Source organism: Brienomyrus brachyistius, unplaced genomic scaffold, assembly GCF_023856365.1.
Source record: "Brienomyrus brachyistius isolate T26 unplaced genomic scaffold, BBRACH_0.4 scaffold55, whole genome shotgun sequence".
In the NCBI taxonomy this organism is placed as follows: domain Eukaryota; kingdom Metazoa; phylum Chordata; class Actinopteri; order Osteoglossiformes; family Mormyridae; genus Brienomyrus; species Brienomyrus brachyistius.
The window spans coordinates 137,845-157,889 of NW_026042330.1; the positions used below are offsets into that span (position 1 = coordinate 137,845).

General features: G+C 40.3%; 2 protein-coding genes across 7 annotated transcripts in view; both read left to right on the forward strand.

Annotated features, from left to right (window-relative positions):
- The window catches only part of LOC125724130 (uncharacterized), a 170,890-nt gene that overhangs the window by 91,601 nt on the left and 59,244 nt on the right, over window positions 1–20,045 (forward strand). The gene's annotated exons all lie outside the window — the stretch shown is intronic.
- LOC125724129 (uncharacterized) overlaps window positions 8,942–20,045 on the forward strand; it is a 229,571-nt gene continuing 218,467 nt past the window's right edge. For 3 of the 6 annotated variants that reach the window (XR_007387160.1, XR_007387161.1, XR_007387162.1), the window contains exons 1-2: window positions 8,942–8,950; window positions 9,694–10,695. Coding sequence is in view for 1 of the 6 variants with exons in the window: in XM_049001092.1 (XP_048857049.1) it covers window positions 8,943–8,950; window positions 9,694–10,411 (726 nt within the window). In the remaining 5 variants the exon portion in view is untranslated. Of the gene's footprint in view, window positions 8,951–9,693; window positions 11,353–20,045 lie in introns of those variants that run through there. The other 3 variants (XR_007387158.1, XR_007387163.1, XM_049001092.1) reach the window with 3 other exon arrangements.

Sequence of the window (20,045 nt, forward strand, 5' to 3'; positions counted from 1 at the left end):
GACCTAAACCCAAACGCAACATTAGTTCCGCTATAGTTTCCCTACACCTGGGGGGGGGGGGGTGCCGGCGCTGATGCTCGCCTAGGGCGCCTCATCAGCTAGGACCGTTACTGCATTTAAGCATTTAGCAGACGCCTTTATCCAAAGCAACGGGCATTTGTATAGACTTGTAGAGAACTATAGACAATGAACTGTACACAATACATTTTCCAGACAAGGAAAATACTTTATTATTTTTTTTACATTTACGGTAATATGAAAGATGAACATCCAGTTACCTCCTTTTTGGAAAAATAACTATAGACAGGGCAGGTCTATACACACAGGCATCTTGTATATATTTGTCAAGAACTATAGCCAATGAACTGCAATATATACTGGTGTCAGTACAGAAGCTGTGTCTTTCCTGTGACGTGGGGGTGGGAAGACAGAGGCTCTGTGTCTAGTATTTAGTATCCTTATAACAGTACTATTTTACACAGTTTCTTCCTCAAACTGCTGGTCTGTAGTTGGAGAGTATGTACTTTTGCCACATGGTCTTCTCTCAACTTGTGAAAGCAAGACAAGTGAAATTAAATTGAAGCGATGGTTGCCAATGCCATCTTGAGTTTCAGCAATGTGATCACAAAGATTAAATATATCCTGAAAACCTACATCTGCTTTCACAACCCTGTTCAACAGAGACTGGATGTTGGAGGCTTGTCTGATGCACTGCTCAGCTGAGCCAATCGCCTTTAATTAATTTAATTAATTAAACTTAAGTTGCTTCAAAATATTGTTTTAGTTTTGTAATTGATGCAATTTAAGTTTTAACAATAGCAGTCAGTGGTCAGAGACTTTTGCACAGTGTCAGTAAAGTAGAACAAGTTTATCCACAATTTCTACAGATTCAAATGAAATAATAAATTGATCATAACTTACAACTTGGAAGCCATTCTTGAGAAGTTGTTCAACAAAAGATGAAATCTTCAACAGAATCTGGAGCTCTTGTCTCGCTGGAAGCAGAGGTAGAGTGACTTTACATGTGCAGGTCTCCTCTCCTTTGGCACCTTACAGGGTCCTCGTCACCCAGTTTAATTTGCGGTTTAGAAGCATTTTTTTTAAACATGTTGGGATTCAGTTGCAGCGCGCTGACTTTGTGTGTTTCGGGGCATATCTCAGGACGGCAGGATACCAAAATGGCGGAAAAAAAAAAAGTTTACGTCATCAAAATGGCGCCCGTGATTCTCTTTGGGTCCTAATGACCCAGTATTCAAATTTAATGGGATTAGGAGCGGAGCCTGCATTCAACTACCATGAAAAAAAAAACAACTAAATACTAATCAGATATGAAACCAAAGCGCTATGGCAATGCAGAAGGGATGGGGCTAAAGGTATGAAAGAATGATAGCTAGTAATAAACAGCTAAACTTGTAATAAAAAGCAGGCTCCGAAAAGACAGCCCACTGTGAATACGCTCAGAGTCCTAAGGACCTAGGATTCAACTTACCTAGTATTTCGCCGAGCTGGGCCTCTCCAAACGCTAGCACCGTGCAAAACCCTTGCAGCACCGTGGAAGACTCTCTCACTCCAGCGGGGGCGGGTCCGTAAAGAGATCGGCTGCCGCTTTCGCCGAGCTGGGCCTTTCCAAACGCTCTCACCGTGCAAAAGCAATGTAGCACCGGAAAAGACGCATTCACTCCCGCGGGGGGGGTCCTCTGGGCTCGACTGCTGCTGTGCCAAAAGCCTTGCAGCTTCTGAGCAGAAGCGTCCACTCCTGAACTGGGGGGAACAACGGGGGAGGGGGTTTCGGCGCTCATGCAGGAATATTTTGCGACTTTGCTTTTCATCTGGGATTTAGCTCTTTACATAGAAGGTAAACATTGTGCTCTGAAATATCCAGAATGTTGCAAAATAGCAGCGAAATGTTTTTGTTTTGAAATGGGCTGGGGTGTTTGTATCCATTTAGTTTCGTTCTTTGCATTCCCCGTACACGTGATAGCTTTATGGCAGTAATTACTCTGGGCGCCTGCCTGTCTGGGTGGTCGGCTTCTTTTATCTTTTGTCAGTGACCAAATGGTGAGCTAGCAAGAGGTACTAAAAATAGCTTTACAGCAGGGAAGGACCAGGCACAGTTACTGAGCAGAAAACGGTCAAACGGTGGCAAAAAGCAACCAAATATATAATGGCATGCCCTTTTTATTTTCTTTTAATAAATTGTTTTTTAGAAGTCAGTATATTTTATACAACAAATTATGCATTTTGCATGACAAATTGCAGTTCAGAGTGTTTTCGAGGCTTTGGAATAAACAATTACCCAAATGTCGGGAAAGCCCATTGAAATGAATGGGAAGCGAGAGGCATAAAGCACTTTGAGGGGCTTGCGCAGTTACTTGGAGCGTTATAAAAGCAAACCATTTGAATATGTTTGCTCTAAAGAGATCCAAATTCATAAAAAAGTACAAGTCATTACATTTAATTTTTTTTTACATTGATTTAACAATAAATATTGTAATTGCCGCTAAGTGTCGCACTTACTTTGACCGGCTTTCCACGGTCTATGTCGACATCTAGTGGTAAAAAAAAAAGCATTACATTACACATAAGGGATGACTTTTTGCAGTAAAGACGACATTTTTTGTATTCGCAAATTTAAAAAAAATATATTAATAAAACTATTAAAATTGGGTCACGAGGACGCGCAGCAGAATCATAGGATGGTGAAATTTGAGGAGCCAAAGTGTTAACCATTCTGACCGCGTCCCCCACCTCCGCCCCCCGTAGCCCCGCCCTTCAGTGTCACTGTGAGGGACACCTTGAAATTCAAATGTGAAAGAAAGTAACTTTTAAAAATGATAAGAACTGAATTTATATTTCTAAATAAAGTGATAAATCGATAGTGCAGCTGTAAAACTTCTGCACGACTTCGCCACCACATCACATTTCCATCCATCCATCCATTTTCCAAACCGCTTATCCTATTGGGTCGCGGGGGGTCCGGATGCTAAGTTATGTTGCTGCTCATATACATTTGATTTATGTCTGTCTTTGCCATTTAAAGACCATGTTGTGACTCGGGCAACTTTAATATAAACTACTGGAGCTGAAATATTCTCAGTTTTACAATCCCTTGATTAATATGGAAGATCGTAATTTAATATAAACAGAATGGTAATAATGAAAGTTTGCTTTCTTGTCACAGTAATCTACCGCAACGCACCGCATACCATCGGAAGGCTACTGCGATTCTGAGCAACATTGGCAATATGATCCATTTTTTTCGCCGCTATTACCCTGAAATTTCTGACTGAAATCGCTACCCCGCTCTAACGCACACTAGGACTCACCCACTCTTCGCAGCGAGCCAGCCTTAACTGGAAACTGCCCCATGGCCGAGTGGTCTCATTCGCCCGACTCAACGTAAACAGCCTTCCGAAGTAAGGTGTATTCTGTTCTCCGAAGTAAGGCGTGGGTTCGAATCCAACTTCCGACAAAAGTTCTTCAATCACTACAGCAGCAACTGGTTAGCTCTAATTGCTTTCTTTTATTTTTGCGTTTCAGGCAAAACTACATAACACTTAAAGACACTTCCGGCATGTAAATGGAGAACGAAATTATAGTTATACCGAATCTCCTACACACAATACCAAGGTTACCAACTTTGCTCAGCTGACCGGAGTCAGACGTTCAATTCGCCATAACCCGGAACTTCATCAGAAGTAGTTAGAAAATGGATGGATGGATGGATGGATGGACGGACGGACAGATCAATAAAAGTACAGGACATCCATTTTACAAAGAACCGTCAACACTAAATGTGTGCACTGGTCATGCTCCTGGAAATTAAACTTCTTTTCTGAAAAGCAGCATGTTCATAAATTAGCTGCTGTTATACCTTGGGGAAACAAATGCAGATGAAACTGTAAAACAAACTGCAGTGGCAAAACAGTTCTGGCTGCCCGCCAGCCCTTCTGCCTGTGCTGCCCTGCCTGCCTACCCTCCTGCCCATGACATCCTGTCGGCGACATGCCACAAAGCAACCCTTCTTTGCCACAGGAAATGTCTGGTGCAATTTCTTTTTTAATTGTACATGTCAATTGCATAATACCTTAAACTAATTCTTTATTATTTCTATCATCATCATCATCATCATCATCATCATCATCATCCTGATAAGTATTTCATTAGTATTCCACGGTATTTTGATTTTTCAGGAATCATTGTGTGTACTGTATACTTTTAAATTAGTTTGCACTATATGTAGTGTCTCTGCACCTGTGCCTTACGTACTTGCTGCAGCTTGCACAACAACTTCTCTCAGGCATCAGTATAGTTTATCTAATGCAATATTTGTTGTTTGTTTATTAAGTGGTTTTAGGTATTTTGTGTGTTCCACTTAATTTAGTGTAATTAGTCCTAGTTGACTCAGGTTTAGTTTGATATTTCCTTCTGTTTGTTCCTCTGCATCATGCTACTGTCATAACATGTCAATGTCTTACCTAACTTTTGTGCATTATGTTTTGGAGAGAAAAAAATCATGACTTTTTTTTTTAGATTCATCCACTGATTCTATCACCTCTGACACATCCCCCCTCAATATTTGTTTGTTTGTTTGTTTATGTATTTGCTTGGGGGGTGGAATTAACAAACAGAAATAACTGAATGAATCAGGGTAGTGAAAAACATTTATAAACTTATAATTTTGGTATTGGTATGATCCTGTTCTGGTTAGTTAGCCGAGGGAGTAAATCATCAGGAGTTTCATCTCTCAAACTCCTACTACACTCACTCAGCATCACAGTATGGACTCCCCAATGCAACTGATCTGCACGTACTCTGGGAGGAAACCTGGTTCGGGAACAGCACCATGCAGGACAGACGAGCTCTACAGAGGGTTGTGCGATCAGCTGAGCGCACCATCTGCACCGAGCTCCCTGACCTGCACTCAATCTACAGCAGGCGGTGCTGGACCAAGGCCAAGAAGATCGTGAAGGACCTCAGCCATCCCAATAATGGACTGTTCATTTCATTAGAATCTGTAGAAATTGTGGATAAACTTGTTCTACTTTACTGACACTGTGCAAAAGTCTCTGACCACTGACTGCTATTGTTAAAACTTAAATTGCATCCATTACAAAACTAAAACAATATTTTGAAGCAACTTAAGTTTAATTTAATTAATTAAATTTTATTTTAATATAAATGTAAGTAATTAGTCAACATGTTTCAATAGCTATGATTATGTACATTACAAACCTAAAATAATATTTTGAAGCAGCTTAAGTTTAATTTAATTAATTAAATTTTATTTTAATATAAATGTAAGTAATTAGTTAACATGTTTCAATAGCTGTGATTATGTACTTTACTCAGTCTAGGAGCCATCAGGATATGCAAATGTTATTTATCCAAACCACTGTGAAACGAACAGTGTTGATGATGACTGGACTGTTTCTTTATTCAACTAAAAGTAATGAATCAAATCTAATCTTTATTTATGACTTTTTTTAATTTTATTTTATCCCCAGTGCTTCGAGCAGGCATTTCCTGCTCTGCCCCGTGTGCAAGAAGACACAGCCAAGCCTCTCAGTGCATCTGGCTAGGGTGTGCATGAAGAGGTCTTCGAAAGAGGCCATCCAGGAAGTGATGGAGAAGGAAAAGCAGAATTCCCTTGAACTTCTGCAGTGGGGCAGGGTCTTCAGCTACAGGCTGAACTTCAGCTACATTATGCCTGTCAAAGTGTGTCAGCTTAGCCATTTCAGAACCTCTGCTAAAATCATCCTAGTATTTGTAACGACCATCCAGTGCAGCCATGTATTTTTTGACTTGGCCACTAGCACACCTCATACAGTACAGCTAGTCAATCTGTCACTGACTTTTTAAACCAGTATAATTAATTATTTAATTGAGCTGTTGGTGAAATTTAACAAAATCATGGAACGGCTGAGGTGCCGCTGGGGAGAAGTTTGGGAACTGAAGCGGTGTTCATCTAGCCATCCAACTAGATATCAGTAACGCTTTAGAAAACAGAAGAAGTTATTACTAGTTTTTATTGTGTTACTCTTAATTTGCACATGTTCTAATGTTAAATTGTGTCATTTATTCTAAGTCAAAGTACACTTGCTACCCAGATAAACAGCTTTAAACATTTCTTTGGACTGCCTAAGACTTTCACACAGTACTGTATGTCTTAGAACATAAGAAATTTACAAATTAGAGGAGGCCTTTCGGCCCATCAAACTCATTTGGGAAGAACTTAACTAATAGCTCAGAGTTGTTAACATCTTATCTAGCTCTGATTTAATCATCTCTCCCAATATAATATTGGGATAATTTATTCTCTTCAGAGGCCTCCATAGAATAGTGCATCCATCCCCTCACTTATGTTCAGACAGTCAGAATAACAACAGCATCATCAATTTCACAGCTAGATTTAAAAATTGCTTTAACATAGAGTGATTACAGAAAAAAAGGTAAACAAATATTAACAAGATTATTAAAACGTAATAGACATATTCGTCATTCAGACATATTGCGCTTTTTTAAGAGCAGAAGGGATACATTAAATCACGATTATATTTTGTCCATAATATATATATATATATATATATATATATATATATATATATATATATATATATATATATATATATATATATATATATATATATATATATATATATATATATATATATATATATATATATTACATATATATATATATGGTGGTGCAGTGGTTAACACTGTTGCCTCACACCTCTGGGACCCAGGTTCGAGTCTCTGCCTGGATTACATGTGTGTGGAGTTTGCATGTTCTCCCCGTGTCCTCGTGGGGTTTCCTCCGGGTACTCCGGTGTACCCCCACAATCAAAAACATGCTGAGGCTAATTGGAGTTACTAAATTGCCCATAGGTGTGCATGTGAGAGTGAATGGTATGTGAGTGTGACCTGCGATGGGCTGGCCCCCCATCCTAGGTTGTTCCCTGCCTCGTGCCCATTGGGAACTGGGATAGGCTCAGGAACCCCCGCGACCCAGTAGGATAAGCAGTTTGGAAAATGGATGGATGGATGGATGGATATATATATATATTTATAATTTTACATCATTATAAATGAGAACTATAAGTGATTGCTAATTACTGTTAACTAATGTCCTGTAATCAGTGGAGGCACACGGACACTTTGGCCAGTTATCCTATTTCTTCAGCGCCAGCCCAACACCCAGCACCACAGACAGTGACCTGTGTTACTGTGACATCTGGTTCCTTCATTGGCTCTATTTATTTTTCTAGAAATAACTAATTGGCTCTTCCAGACTATATGAAGAGAATATTTTATTTTTATTTAGACTAAGAAACTACAGAAAATCAGCTCTGCATGTGATCTCCCCTTTACTGCTCAAGGAGGGCACACACACATCAACAAATATCAATGCAACAATTACAGATAAACAATTTCTCACAGCTTCAGAAGAAGTCAGAGTTCTGTGTAATTCAGAAATTGTCTAAGACCTCTGCTAGAACATTTTCTGCACTTCAAAATAAATGACACCTGGGTCCATTAAAAGAAGGTGATGCTGCCTGAACCACCAGCCAAGGCTGGGAGGAAAGGGAGGAACACTAGTAAAATGAAGGAAGAAAAGCAGCCCACCCTATCTCATGGTCACGGATACAAAAGTCAGGGAGTGTTAAGAAGAAGACACCACACTTAAGACCATGGTTTTATGCAGTGAATTACACCAGAGAGAACTTTTGCATTTTAACTGTGTTACGTAACATTCCTCAGCCTTCATTTTTTTCCACAGAATGCAGGACATAATTTACGGTGCCAAACAAAACAGCGGAACTGCATTGTAGCCAATTATTTGTTTCAGTAGTTTTAAGATAAATAGAACATAAAATGGTTGTTTTACTTAGGTAAAAATCCAGTTGAAACAGACTTTATTTTAAAAAAGTTACATTGGCTTTAAGTGATGGCACATGTCGCTTGTGTTAATACTGCTTTGATTTTGAGGATGAAGTCTGAAGTGTAGGTGACATGCAGAAGCATGCAATTTGACGTTTGGGGATTGTAGTTTTTAATGGGACAATTTGAATAAGGAATACTGGTAATATGCTTTTTAAGGGGACAGCACACGAAAATTATAATACAGAGTATTAAAAGAACCGCTCTTTAAAGGAACTGAATTATCTTAGTGTATTTTACATCACAAGCACTCTCGGTCCGTTGGGGAGTCCGTCCCACTGTACTTGGAGAATGCTGCCATGCATTAATCATAAATTTCATTCAGTTGTGCGACAGAAGTTCCCTTCTAATGTTTTCTTCAACATAAAGTCCCACGGTAACAAAAGCGCTGAGGCCAGGATCGTTAATTGCAATGTGGGGAATGCAGACCAGCTGGGGTGGGGGATCGTGCTCAGTCACGGTAAAAGGCAAACGGGTAAATTGTGAATACGCTCTTAATCTAACTACAGCTTCTTGAATTGTGGGAGGCGTGTGTAACATAACGTTGTTCCACATACCAATATCACTACGTATCGGTATCGCAAAACAAAGTTTTAAATGTTAAGATTCTGTCATTCTGAAAATCAGAGTATTTAAGACATTATGTTACATAGCGATTTGTGGAGATAAATGCCCTCGGACAGTAGCGTTCATTTCATATTAAGTCTCTTTAAGTCATTGTTTTATGTTATGCAGGATGAATGTGCGAATTTTAATTAATCATCCTTTAAGGGTTATATGCTTACGGTGTTGTATACTATTCTCGGTGAACAAGTTAACTTATAAAAGTCTGTTCCTCTAATTATAGAATAATATATAGAATAATTATACAAGAGCTATAATTATTATGATGTTATTATTTAATTGTGTGGGCCGTGTTGCTTGATTACATTTGACTCTTCGGCACGTGGGACGCTGCCGGTTTGAAAGACGCAGCTTCACTTGTTTTCTGCACCAAGATGACGAGGTACGTTGCTTTTCTGCTCCCATTTTATCGGATAATTTTTCTTATTTAGTATCTGTCAAATTTGCATGTATATTAAAATATGTTTGGTGAGTAAAGTCAGTATATTGCTTTTAAATAAAGTGATTTTGTTCCGTGGTACAATGTTAATTATATTTAAATTTTATGCGCAAAGTGTAGTTGATATTTCGCTTTTCCGCGTGCGCTTTACTGCGCTTAAGTAAATAATTGCGCTTGCTTGTGAGTAAATTAGTTCATTGCTTTTAAATAAAGTGAATATTGTTGCGGGCTACTGTGTTGGTTATATTTAAATTTTATGTGCAAGTCGGCTAGTTTCCTGTGCCGCAAAGTCTAGATGATATTTCACTTTTGCACGTGCGCTTTCCCGCGCTTTCATGTTGCATTCGGAAGAGGATGCGGGTGGTTGCGCTCGGTGCTGCCTACAGCAATGATATTCCAGCAGACCAGGAGAGGGCAGATGTATTGCAACAAACACAGATAAAAGTAGTGAAGCAAGACCTGAAAAGTTTGTTTGGTGACTAAAATCAGTATATTGCCATTTAGTAAAATTTAAAATTGTTCCAGGCTTCTTTCTTGATTATATGTAAATTGTATGTGAAAGTTAACTAGTTTCCTATGCTATAATGCAGTTGTTCATTGCGAAGGTGTCAGTGCAGAACTGAATTCCATGTGCCAGGAGTGACTGACAGCTCTATTGTATTGCTTGTGTGTTTTTCCTCATTCAGAAACAAACGAATTGCAAAAGCTGTCAGCTGGAGCAACGATCGATACTGGGCAACTTGGGACAAGTGGATGGAAGTGATTGACTGGGAAGATGAGGAAGAGCTGTGCTCCCCAGCAGAATCACCCTCTGACCAGGCTGACCGTTCCATCGTGTCACACACCCGAAAGCCAATTGCCAAGGCAGTTAGCTGGACGGATGATGTGTATTGGGCAGCCTGGGACAAGTGGGATGAGATCATCTGCTGGGGTGAAGAAGGAGAGTGCTCCCCAGCAACTCCACCCATCAACCAGCCTGGGAGGGATAAGGGGTTAGACATGCATGGGTTAGAGGTTTTTCTGTTAAATGAAAGGACAGTCTCCATAAAGCCTGCAGATGACCACCAAGACAGGCTGAAAATAGGAGCCGTAGTGGTCGACCTCTGCCAGTTTGAGCTAGATGGTGTAAATGATAAATTTGAAATTGTCGAAATACAAATTGGAGAGGTCAAATTGGAGGAGACTGCAGAGAGGGGTTTTAATTCAGAATTTGAATTGGAAATTATGGATGTGGAGATAGAGGTTGTAGACAGTGAATTCCAGCTGAATGCTCTTAATTGGGAAATTGCTGGAACTAAAGTGGACAAATTATTAGTGGAACACCTGAACATAAATAATCTAGAAGCAGGCAGTGTGAAGGTGTCCACATCAAATGGGAATGTGGTATATGTCAATGGTATGTGAGTGTGTTTGGTAATGATGGGTGTGAATGGTGTGTGTAAGTGGTGTGTGTGTGTGTATGAGAATGGTGATTGAATGGTGTGTGTGAGGTAATGGCGTGTGAGTGAATGGTGTGTGTGAGTGACAGGTGTGTGAATGGTGTGTGTGAGGTAATGGCATGTGTGAGTGAGTGTGAGTGGTAATGGCGTGTGTGAGTGAATGGTGTGTGTGAGTATATGGTGTATGTGAATGGTCTATGTGTGTGTGAATGGGGAGTGAATGGTGTGTGAGTGACTGGTGTGTGTCTGGTGTTTATGAATGGTGTGTGTGAGTGAATGCTGTGTGAATGGTGTTTATGAATGGTGTGTGTGTGAGTGAATGCTGTGTGAGTGACTGGTGTGTGAATGGTGTTTATGAATGGTGTGTGAATGAATGGTGAGTGTTTGTGTGTGTGTGTGTGTGTGAATGATCTGTGTGTGTGAGCCTGCCCTGTGATGGGTTGGTGTCCCATCCTGGGTTGTTCCCTGCCTCGTGCCTGTAGCCTCTGGGATCCATCTGACCGCCTGTTCCAAAAGGCAAATTGATCCCCACATCCCTGAACAGGAGAAGCGGTTTTAGAAAATGGATAAATGTTCCCAGAGGTGTGAGGCAACAGTGCTAACCACTGTACCATGCATATGTATAGGATATGTAGAAGAATACCTGTTGCAGTTATCTGATGTGTGTGTTTTTCACTCTCCCTGCCGGCCCCTGGAGGTTTGGGCTTCCCCTTTGAGTCTGGTGCCTCCCAAGGTTTCTTCCTTCTAGGGAGTTTTTCCTTGCCACTGTCGCCTATGGCTTACTCACTGGGGGCTTTGGGTGGGGGTGCTCTAAAGCGCTTTGAGACAATGTAATGTTGTGATATCGTGCTATACTTTGTTGTGTAATTTTCTATTTACTCATGCAAATAAATAATTGTTTGATAACAAAAAGCACTTGTTTCATTCTTTTTACTGCGAGCATATCAGTCACTTCCCTTGTGCTCCTGCATTCAAAAATGAAAGTTTGTCCTGCCCTGCACTTAATTGCCATGGATTCTACGGGAATGCAGACCTCTACTTTGGTGGAATCCTGCTGTTGTTGTAGATGGTCTGCTCAAACGCTTTCACATTGTGTACAAGCAGATTTGTTTCTGTATCTCTGTAGAGAAGCATTCTTTTCTTCTACCTGGCAAATCCACAAATATAATAGCAATCCACCAAGGTGCAAGTGCACCTAGCTCTTAAAGAAAATGTTAGAAAAAATTAGTTTATAGCATGTTTAAACCATAAACACAGCAGTGACTGAGTACATCCCTTGTGGACCAGGCGCCTGGCTTTGACTATTTTTTCTGCCATTAAACTAGCAAAGGTGGCTTGGCCATGACGTAAAATAACTTGTGCCTTTAAATTGTTAAAAAAAAGTCCTGTGTGTTGTAAAGTGAGGTATGAAACAGATACCAGGTCGTTTCAGTAACGGTCAGCGTACGTTTTCTTCATGTGATTTTGTGGTTTCAAATGTTTCATTGGAATCAATAGTATTTGCCAATTCCAGTTGCCAGGTAACTTCAATAATTTGAATAGAATACATGATAACATTTTAAACTAGATTACAGTTAATTGTTATTTTTCTGTTTAAAAAAGACAATTGCTGTAATTTACATACGACAAAACCTGTAAAAGACATTTTGGAATTCTTTTCTAAATGAAATGAAGGTACTTTGTTACTCCCCTTGGGGAAATTCTATTTTCACCTACCCCATTTTGCCCTACTTGACACATGGGCACAGACGAAGGTGACAGCAAGCCTGGCAGCAAAGGGCAGCCACCTGTAGGGACACCCATGGAGCTGGGGGTTTTACAGTGATTAACAGCAATTTTGCAATACTTTTCTGGCAGTTTTTTTTGCTAGGAATTTACAGTCAATTCTACACTGAAACAGACGTCATTCCTAAGCGCAGCATGGACTGCTTCTGGACACAGTATCAAATGCGACTTCCAGAGTCACTTGAGTAAGCTGGAGATGCTACATCCCCGGGTAAGATTACCTGCAGTAGGCAGCCTACCAAAAGAGGGCCTTTCCTGTTCCCTTGGTGAATTAGAAAACCAGTGGAGAGAGCTCTCCTGTTGCAGTTTCACAGAGATGAACAACATGGAGAACTTTGGATTGAGGTTTTGCAGTATGAGGGTGCTGAAGGAAAAAGGAGTTTTAAAGACATTGGTCTGCCTGTACTGCAGATTTTGTCTCTGCCCATTTCAGATGTTCATGTAAAGCGTGAATTTACTAATGTGACATTCCTTAAATATAACCACCGAAACAGAACGGTTGTAAATTTGCTGTCCAGATTGGTAGATGTACAACTTGGACTGCAAAGAGATGGACTGACACAGAGGCGGAGCTATGGATAGGCCTGGGTGGGATTGACAGCTGGGCCCACCCATTCAGATTAATGAAATTACATTTTTTATATATAAATTACCGGCTTCTAACTGTTCCTATACATCACTGTTGTTACTGTGGCAAGTACAATAGAATGTGTGAGCTCCCTCTAGTGGTGCTCTAGGTAGAACACCACAGTCGTAGGTGTATTATTGTTGCAGTCACCATGTTGTAAATATATAAGCCAATTTAAGAAAATTTGGGGTAATGAGTTTCACTCAGAAGTCCATCCATCAGCCACTTTTCCATATTTAAAGGCTGCAGGAGGATGCTCACATGGAAAAAAAAGACTAATTCATTTCTTTATCCAAAACTATTTCTTTCCTCATTCATTAAAACGAAAAGAGCTTTAACTTGTGCGTGCATTGCTTCATTTTAAGCAGCATTATGGAGTATCATTGAAGATAGAAAAGTTTATGAAGGGTCTGATTTTCGACATCTTTTACTCCTGGTTTGGGCTATAAAATTGGAAGGAGTTGCCAAACATGACCGTGCAGGGTCTGCGCTGTTCTCATCTGTGAACAGTGTGTGGGTTTGTGGGTCAGGCATAAATTTGGGGGGAGGGGCTCCCTCCAGCAGTAAAATAGGGAGATATCCCCCAAAATAATATAATTCTTCATATTCAAAAAAGTACAGATAAAATTAATCTATCTCACCAGTTAATGTAAAGTTTTTTCACCCCAAGCACACCTACCCTTCCCGAAAATGGTTTAGTCTGAAGTCCTGCTCTGGGGTACGTTTCCTATACCACGATGCACTTTGCAAAAGACAAATATATATCAGGAAAATATATAGCAGGAGATGAAAGAAAAAAGATACATTCTGCGGGCCATGGCTGCTGCCGCCTGGCAGAGGGTATGAGGAGGAAGTGCAGGGACGATGTCAGCATCACCAAAAGGATGGTTGCAGCACTCTGGAGGGAGCAGGTGAGGTGGGCTGGGGGGAGCACCAGTCTGCATTCTCTCACTCCTGGGGAGGACCGAGTATTGGCCATCCTAGATCTCAGAAGCACTTGAGGGAGTCCCGGGGTGCATAAATCTCTGTAGTCTACCCACCTCCCAGACATCTGTGCTTTCTACTCCCCAGCCACTTCCTCTTGGCCCACCAACATTTGTCCCCCTGTAGTGTGATCACCAGGGTTCCTCAATGTGTGGCACCTCCACACCTGGCTCCTCTACATCAGCCATCCCTCCTATAGGCCCCTCTACATCAGGGCGACACTGTCCCCTGAGTCCCCAGAATACCTTTCAGTCTGGTAGATCACCAAACCCCAACCATCCTGCTTCCTTGTCACCACACGCCCCTCCTTCCCCCCACGCACTCAAGCCCACTGGTGCAGAAACATTCGCTGCCAATGTAGTGAAGAGCTCCTCAGGTCTGAAGGTGGAAAAAATATCTGTTCTGAGGGGCATCCGGGAGGAACCGGCAGCCCTGATGGAGCAGTATGAAAGACACCATAAAGAGGTGATCGCCTACCGGAGAGAGACACTGGCCTTACTGGCCCAAAGGGTCAGGAGGCCCAGTGTGACAATATACTGTATCTCCCCACCTCTTAATGTCAAGGGCGCCTCCAAGGGGCGGCCACATCCCTCCTTGGAAACCTCTGGCCACCCCTGTGGCAGCCCCCAAATATGGCTGTAGAGAGATTGTTTTATAGCGAAAGCTGTGGTGCACTCAGGGACCATTAACTGTGTAGCACCTGGGGCCTGCATCATGAAACTGAAAGTCTGAGTTAGAACAAAAGTTTTAGCCTAATAAAGTCAAACAAATGCAATGCGCGATCATAAAAATCATGCCTGTAAGAAGGCTCCTGCAGTTTTAAGGGCGCACCGGTGCATGCAAAGGACTGTGGGTGCACTGTGGGGACACCGAGGCACGCGCTGACAGCGTGTTAGAACTTAAAGTTTTTCCTGGTCAGCAATATATGGAAGTCCTTACATTATATGTATGTATTAAGTTATATAATTGTGCTATGTAATTACCGAATGACGCTAAACTCATTTAGTTTGGCTTTAATTATGCTGATGTTTAATGCCGGTGTTGTGCTGCAAACTGCCCCTCTGCCACGGATTGTAATCTTTCATTTTAAAGGAAGTGTAACTTCATTTATCTTGCTTTAAGCAAACTGAAAACTCACATTACTTGTTTATAATGATATTTTACAGACAAACCTGAAGTTAAGATTAACTACCTCCTGTAAAACGTCGCAAATGTGACATGATTTAAAGGCGACAGTAATGCTTCGCTTTTCGACGACAGACGCCTTCAGTCGCAAGAAGTGTTTCATTTTCTTGAATAATATTTTTGATACTTTGTTGAATTAATTCTGCCTCGATATTTTTGATATTCTGTCTTCTTTTCATACTTATAATGCGGCGAATAGCTTCATACTCGGCACATCACACCTGGAAATAAAATAACATCGAACTAAGCAACAGAAGTAATCAGAACATAAGAACATAAGAACTATACAAACGAGAGGAGGCCATTCGGCCCATCAAGCTCGCTTGGGGAGAACTAAACTAATAGCTCAGAGTCGTTAAAATCTTATCTAGCTCTGATTTAAAGGAACCCAAGGATTCAGCTTGCACTACATTATCAGGAAGGCTATTCCATACTCTGACTACACGCTGCGTAAAGAAGTGCTTCCTTAAATCCAGCTTGAAATGTTCTCCCGCTAATTTCCACCTATGGCCACGAGTTCGTGTATTTAAACTAATGCTGAAGTAACTATTTGGTTGAACAGCATCCAAACCTGTTAGAATCTTATATACCTAGATCATGTCCCCCCTCAATCTCCTTTGCTTGAGACTGAACAGATTTAGCTCAAGTAACCGTTCCTCGTATGACATTCCTCTAAGACCAGGAATCATTTTTGTAGCCCTACGCTGCACCTTTTCTAAGGCCACAATGTCCTTTTTAAGATATGGTGACCAAACCTGCACACAATATTCTAGGTGAGGTCTCACCAAGGAATTGTATAATCTTAGCATTACCTCCCTTGACTTAAACTCCACACACCTGGAGATATACCCCAACATCCTATTGGCCTTTTTTATTGCTTCCCCACACTGGCGAGAATGGGACATGGAAGCATCAACATACACACCAAGGTCTTTCTCATGATCAGCTACCTTTATTTCAGTGACACCCATGAAATACCTGTACTTTATATTTCTGCTCCCTAGATGGAGTACCTTACATTTATCGACGTTAAATTTCATCTGCCAGGTATCGGCCCAGTCACTAATTAAATCAAGATCCCGCTGTAGCTGCTGAGCCACTAATTCAGTATCTGCTACACCACCCACCTTGGTGTCATCTGCAAATTTCACCAGTTTACTGTATATATTGGTATCCATATCATTTATGTAAATTAGGAACAATAGTGGTCCTAAAATCGAACCCTGCGGTACCCCACTATGAACGCAAGCCCACTGTGACATTGTGCCTCTTATAACTACTCGCTGTTTCCTATCTGTTAACCAGTTATCAATCCAGGTGGCTACGGTACCTAAAATACCTGTCACTTTGAGTTTAAGTAGGAGCCTCTTGTGGGGGACAACATCAAAAGCCTTTTGGAAATCTAAGTAGATGACAAGTAGTCAGCACCCTGCACTTCTTAGTATTTAGAAGTTATGTTTTTCATTGGGTCGAACTTGCTATATCTTGACGTTAAAATTTAGAAAGCTATGTGATTTAAAAGTACTTTTTTCACTTTAATATGACATTATTTTATTAATGCTATATTATTCGTTAAACTTTTGTTTTAGTAGTGTGTGAGATCACAATCACCAGTTACAGCTACTCTTTGCTGAAACAGACATTAGACTAATTATGTCTGGATAACTGAGTACATACTGTATTGTGCATTTTTTCCCAGTGGCGAGTCTCCAAAGTTAGCCAGACTTCTGCATCAAGCTGCAAGGATATTAATGAGACAGTCTGAAAATTCAGACATAGTTGTAGCAGAAGCGACATCACTGGTGTCAAATCAAACACCTGGGGTGTCAACCTCAGCCAGTCTTTCTGCACTTGTTGCACATTCTGAATTTAACACATCTAGACAGGACCAGATTGAAAGAAATCTAGTCCAGCTGTTCCAGTTGTATGACCGTTTTAAGAGGACAAAGGGACCCATACCAAAGGGTGAAATAGAGAGCAAGTATAACAACAGAGTCATGGACACCTGACTTCTTCTGTTTTGCGGAAAAAGATGTCCATCCTTTGCCAGAAGAACATAGTCATTTACAGAACTGTGGCCTAGGTAGGAAGCGAATAACATTCCCAGATAAAAATGGCAATTACAAAGACCTCTGAGATGTCCTGTATGCAGCTTATCCACCACTTAATACTTCTGGAGGATTTCAAATTTTGGCATGTTTTAGATCAATATATTTGGAACCTCTGCCAATACCACCCAATGGATATAGCGTGAAATACCTTAGAACAGAGAGTGGTTTGAATCAGGCAGTCGACTATATCCGTCCACTCCGTCCAAGTTAGCATAAGCACAGATGGATTGTGTAAGCTTAATGAGGTTAGTCACAAAAAATCTTGCCTTTTTTGTACACTTGTAAATGTTTCATGAAAGCATCTCACTTCTCCTACGAAATATCTTCAATTTCTTTAAACTACTACAAATAATTACTAAATAGAGTTATGTTCAGAGATTTACATATGTCTTGTTTGTATTATGCTGTGTTTAACTGTTATGCTTTCTACCTTAAGGGCCAAGCATTGGTGCTGGAAAAATGTCAGACCTGTAGAAATTATATTCCCATGCAGTCTCTAGTTCAGCATGTTGAACAGTGCTCAAGGTAAAATACATGATTTAGACTTTTTTTGTCTTGCATCACCTGAGACATTATTTCAATGTGTGTTAAATGGACTTTAAAACTTGCTGAGCATTTGTTAAAGTATTTAGATGTATGCTGAGTGATTTTAATGTATCATTTAAATGAAAATGTCTTTATATTCTTCTTCTTGTAAAGCAAAACCAACAGCCAGATACCAGATGCCAGGCAGAGGAAGCACCTTGTACTTCACAATCACTAGCTAACATCCAAGCTGATATCACCCCGCAGATTTTAACTTCCACTGTTATAGACACAGAAAGTCCATCTGTTTGTACATACAGGTATGATTAATGTAAATGAGGTCTCAGAAAGATAGAAAATGTAAGAACAACCTCAAATGAGCAAATTTTTTCAGGGACTATTTGGACCTTGTTTGCTCTGATGTGAGTGAGTCAGAGGATGAACAAATCAGTCGAGCTATAGAAGAGTCATTGATAGAAATGTCAAGTGAGTTTAATGTTCAAATGTCGCAATTTTGTTATGTAGTGTTTTTTTATGTTTGGTTGTGTGACTGTCTTTTCAGGCTGCAGGATGTCTTGCAGATGCTGCAAAAGGAATATTGATAAGGATGAAGCTCTTCGCTTCAACATCAACCGGAAGAACATTTAGGATGGTGCTGTCCGCACAATGAGGAGACCAAATTTCTCTGCCAGAAAGAGAATTGATGCCAAATTCACTTATGAGGGAAATTCTGTAGAAGCAGTTTATATGGGTGGCCCAATGAGGGAGTTCTTCAGACTTGCATTTCAACATATAAGGCAGAGCCCAGTGTTCACAGGTTCTGACTACCAGCGAGTTTTGGAGTGCCATATATGTGTGTAAGTGTTGCAGAGGGAAACCATCAAACATTTCATATATATGTCAGGCTTTGGTTACTGTTGAGAATGTAATTGCATGATTTCTCATCTTTCTCTGGTAGCTTTAAAAGAAAACAGCTACTTTTATGCAGGAGAGTTGATTGCAATGGGCATAGTTCAAGGAGGACCATCCCCACGTTTCTTTGCTCCAGTCTTGTATCAAGCCATAGTGTCAGGTGCAGAAAGTGCAGACATTGAGGACATTCATGATCATGAATTAAAAAGCTTGCTGTCAGAGGTAGGGGAAGAACGTGAATAATTGCATTTCAGACTGCTGTACAATTTTAAAATGGTGTTTATAGCAATGTTTACGTATTCTTTAGTACGTTTTGTCAGTTCTCTTTATGCTCATGTGCATTTGAAAAGCTTGATATTAATGTTTGCATGAACAAATAATTCACTGTAAAAATAAATGTTTTCAATCCAGTGTCAAGTTGTGGCTTCAGAGTTTAAGAAAAACCTGAACAAAGCTGTTGAAAGATGTGAGACCCACCTGATGCTGGCTGGATGTCTGCGAAGCATCTCTGTCAGTAATAAAAATGAAGTGGTGCAAGACGTCATTAATTGGTTTGTCCTTCAGGATAAGGAAACACTTTGAAAGGCATGTTCCTCATCATGTATTATCCATGTTCAAAGTTTATAGGGCATTCAAAATTAGTGGATGTTTTTTTTCTCTTTTGATCAATGTATCAAAATTTTTTATAGGTTCCAGGATGGGCTTCGTAGCTGTGGACTACTGGATGCTATCCAGAGCCATCCAGGCGTATTCAGAACGGTATTTACAAAGATCAGCGAAAAGCTTACAGCTGAGAGTATTGAACAGCAGTTTACAGAACAAAGGTCTGAGCGAGGGAGCGACAAATACAAAATCGAAAATGAAGCTATCTCTTGGATGCTAAGAGAAGGTATTCCTCAACCACAATTAGAACCAAACTTAAAAGGATGTGGAATTCTAAAGAATGATGGTTCTTCCTAATATCAGCACTACATATATTTAAGTAAAATTCAGCCTTATTTACTTTATACATGGAACCTGGCAAAAGCAGCCAGCCATTACTGACACATGAGAAATTATAGATAGAACATTTTTCTTCTAAAATGTATAGTAATTTGTATCAAAATTGTAACTAATTAAAAATTAACTGACTAAGTATATATGACTATACTATACGCTACATAGTGCAGGACAGTTACACTTATTTTTGCATTGTTCATTGATTTTGCATATGCTTCATACAGGTTGATAGAACTGTTTGTTGTTACATTATTTTTACACTACAGAGACTTAAACTGTGCCTTATTGGCTCTTAAACTCAGAATCTCTCGAGTCCCCTTTAGGAACAGGCTGGGTCATATGATTTGACATGTTACACACTGGATAACTGTAACAGGTTTTCTCCTATATATCCCATACATGGGGATGGCACAGTGGTGCAGTGGTTAGCACTGTTGTCTCACAACTCTGGGACCATCCAACCATCCATC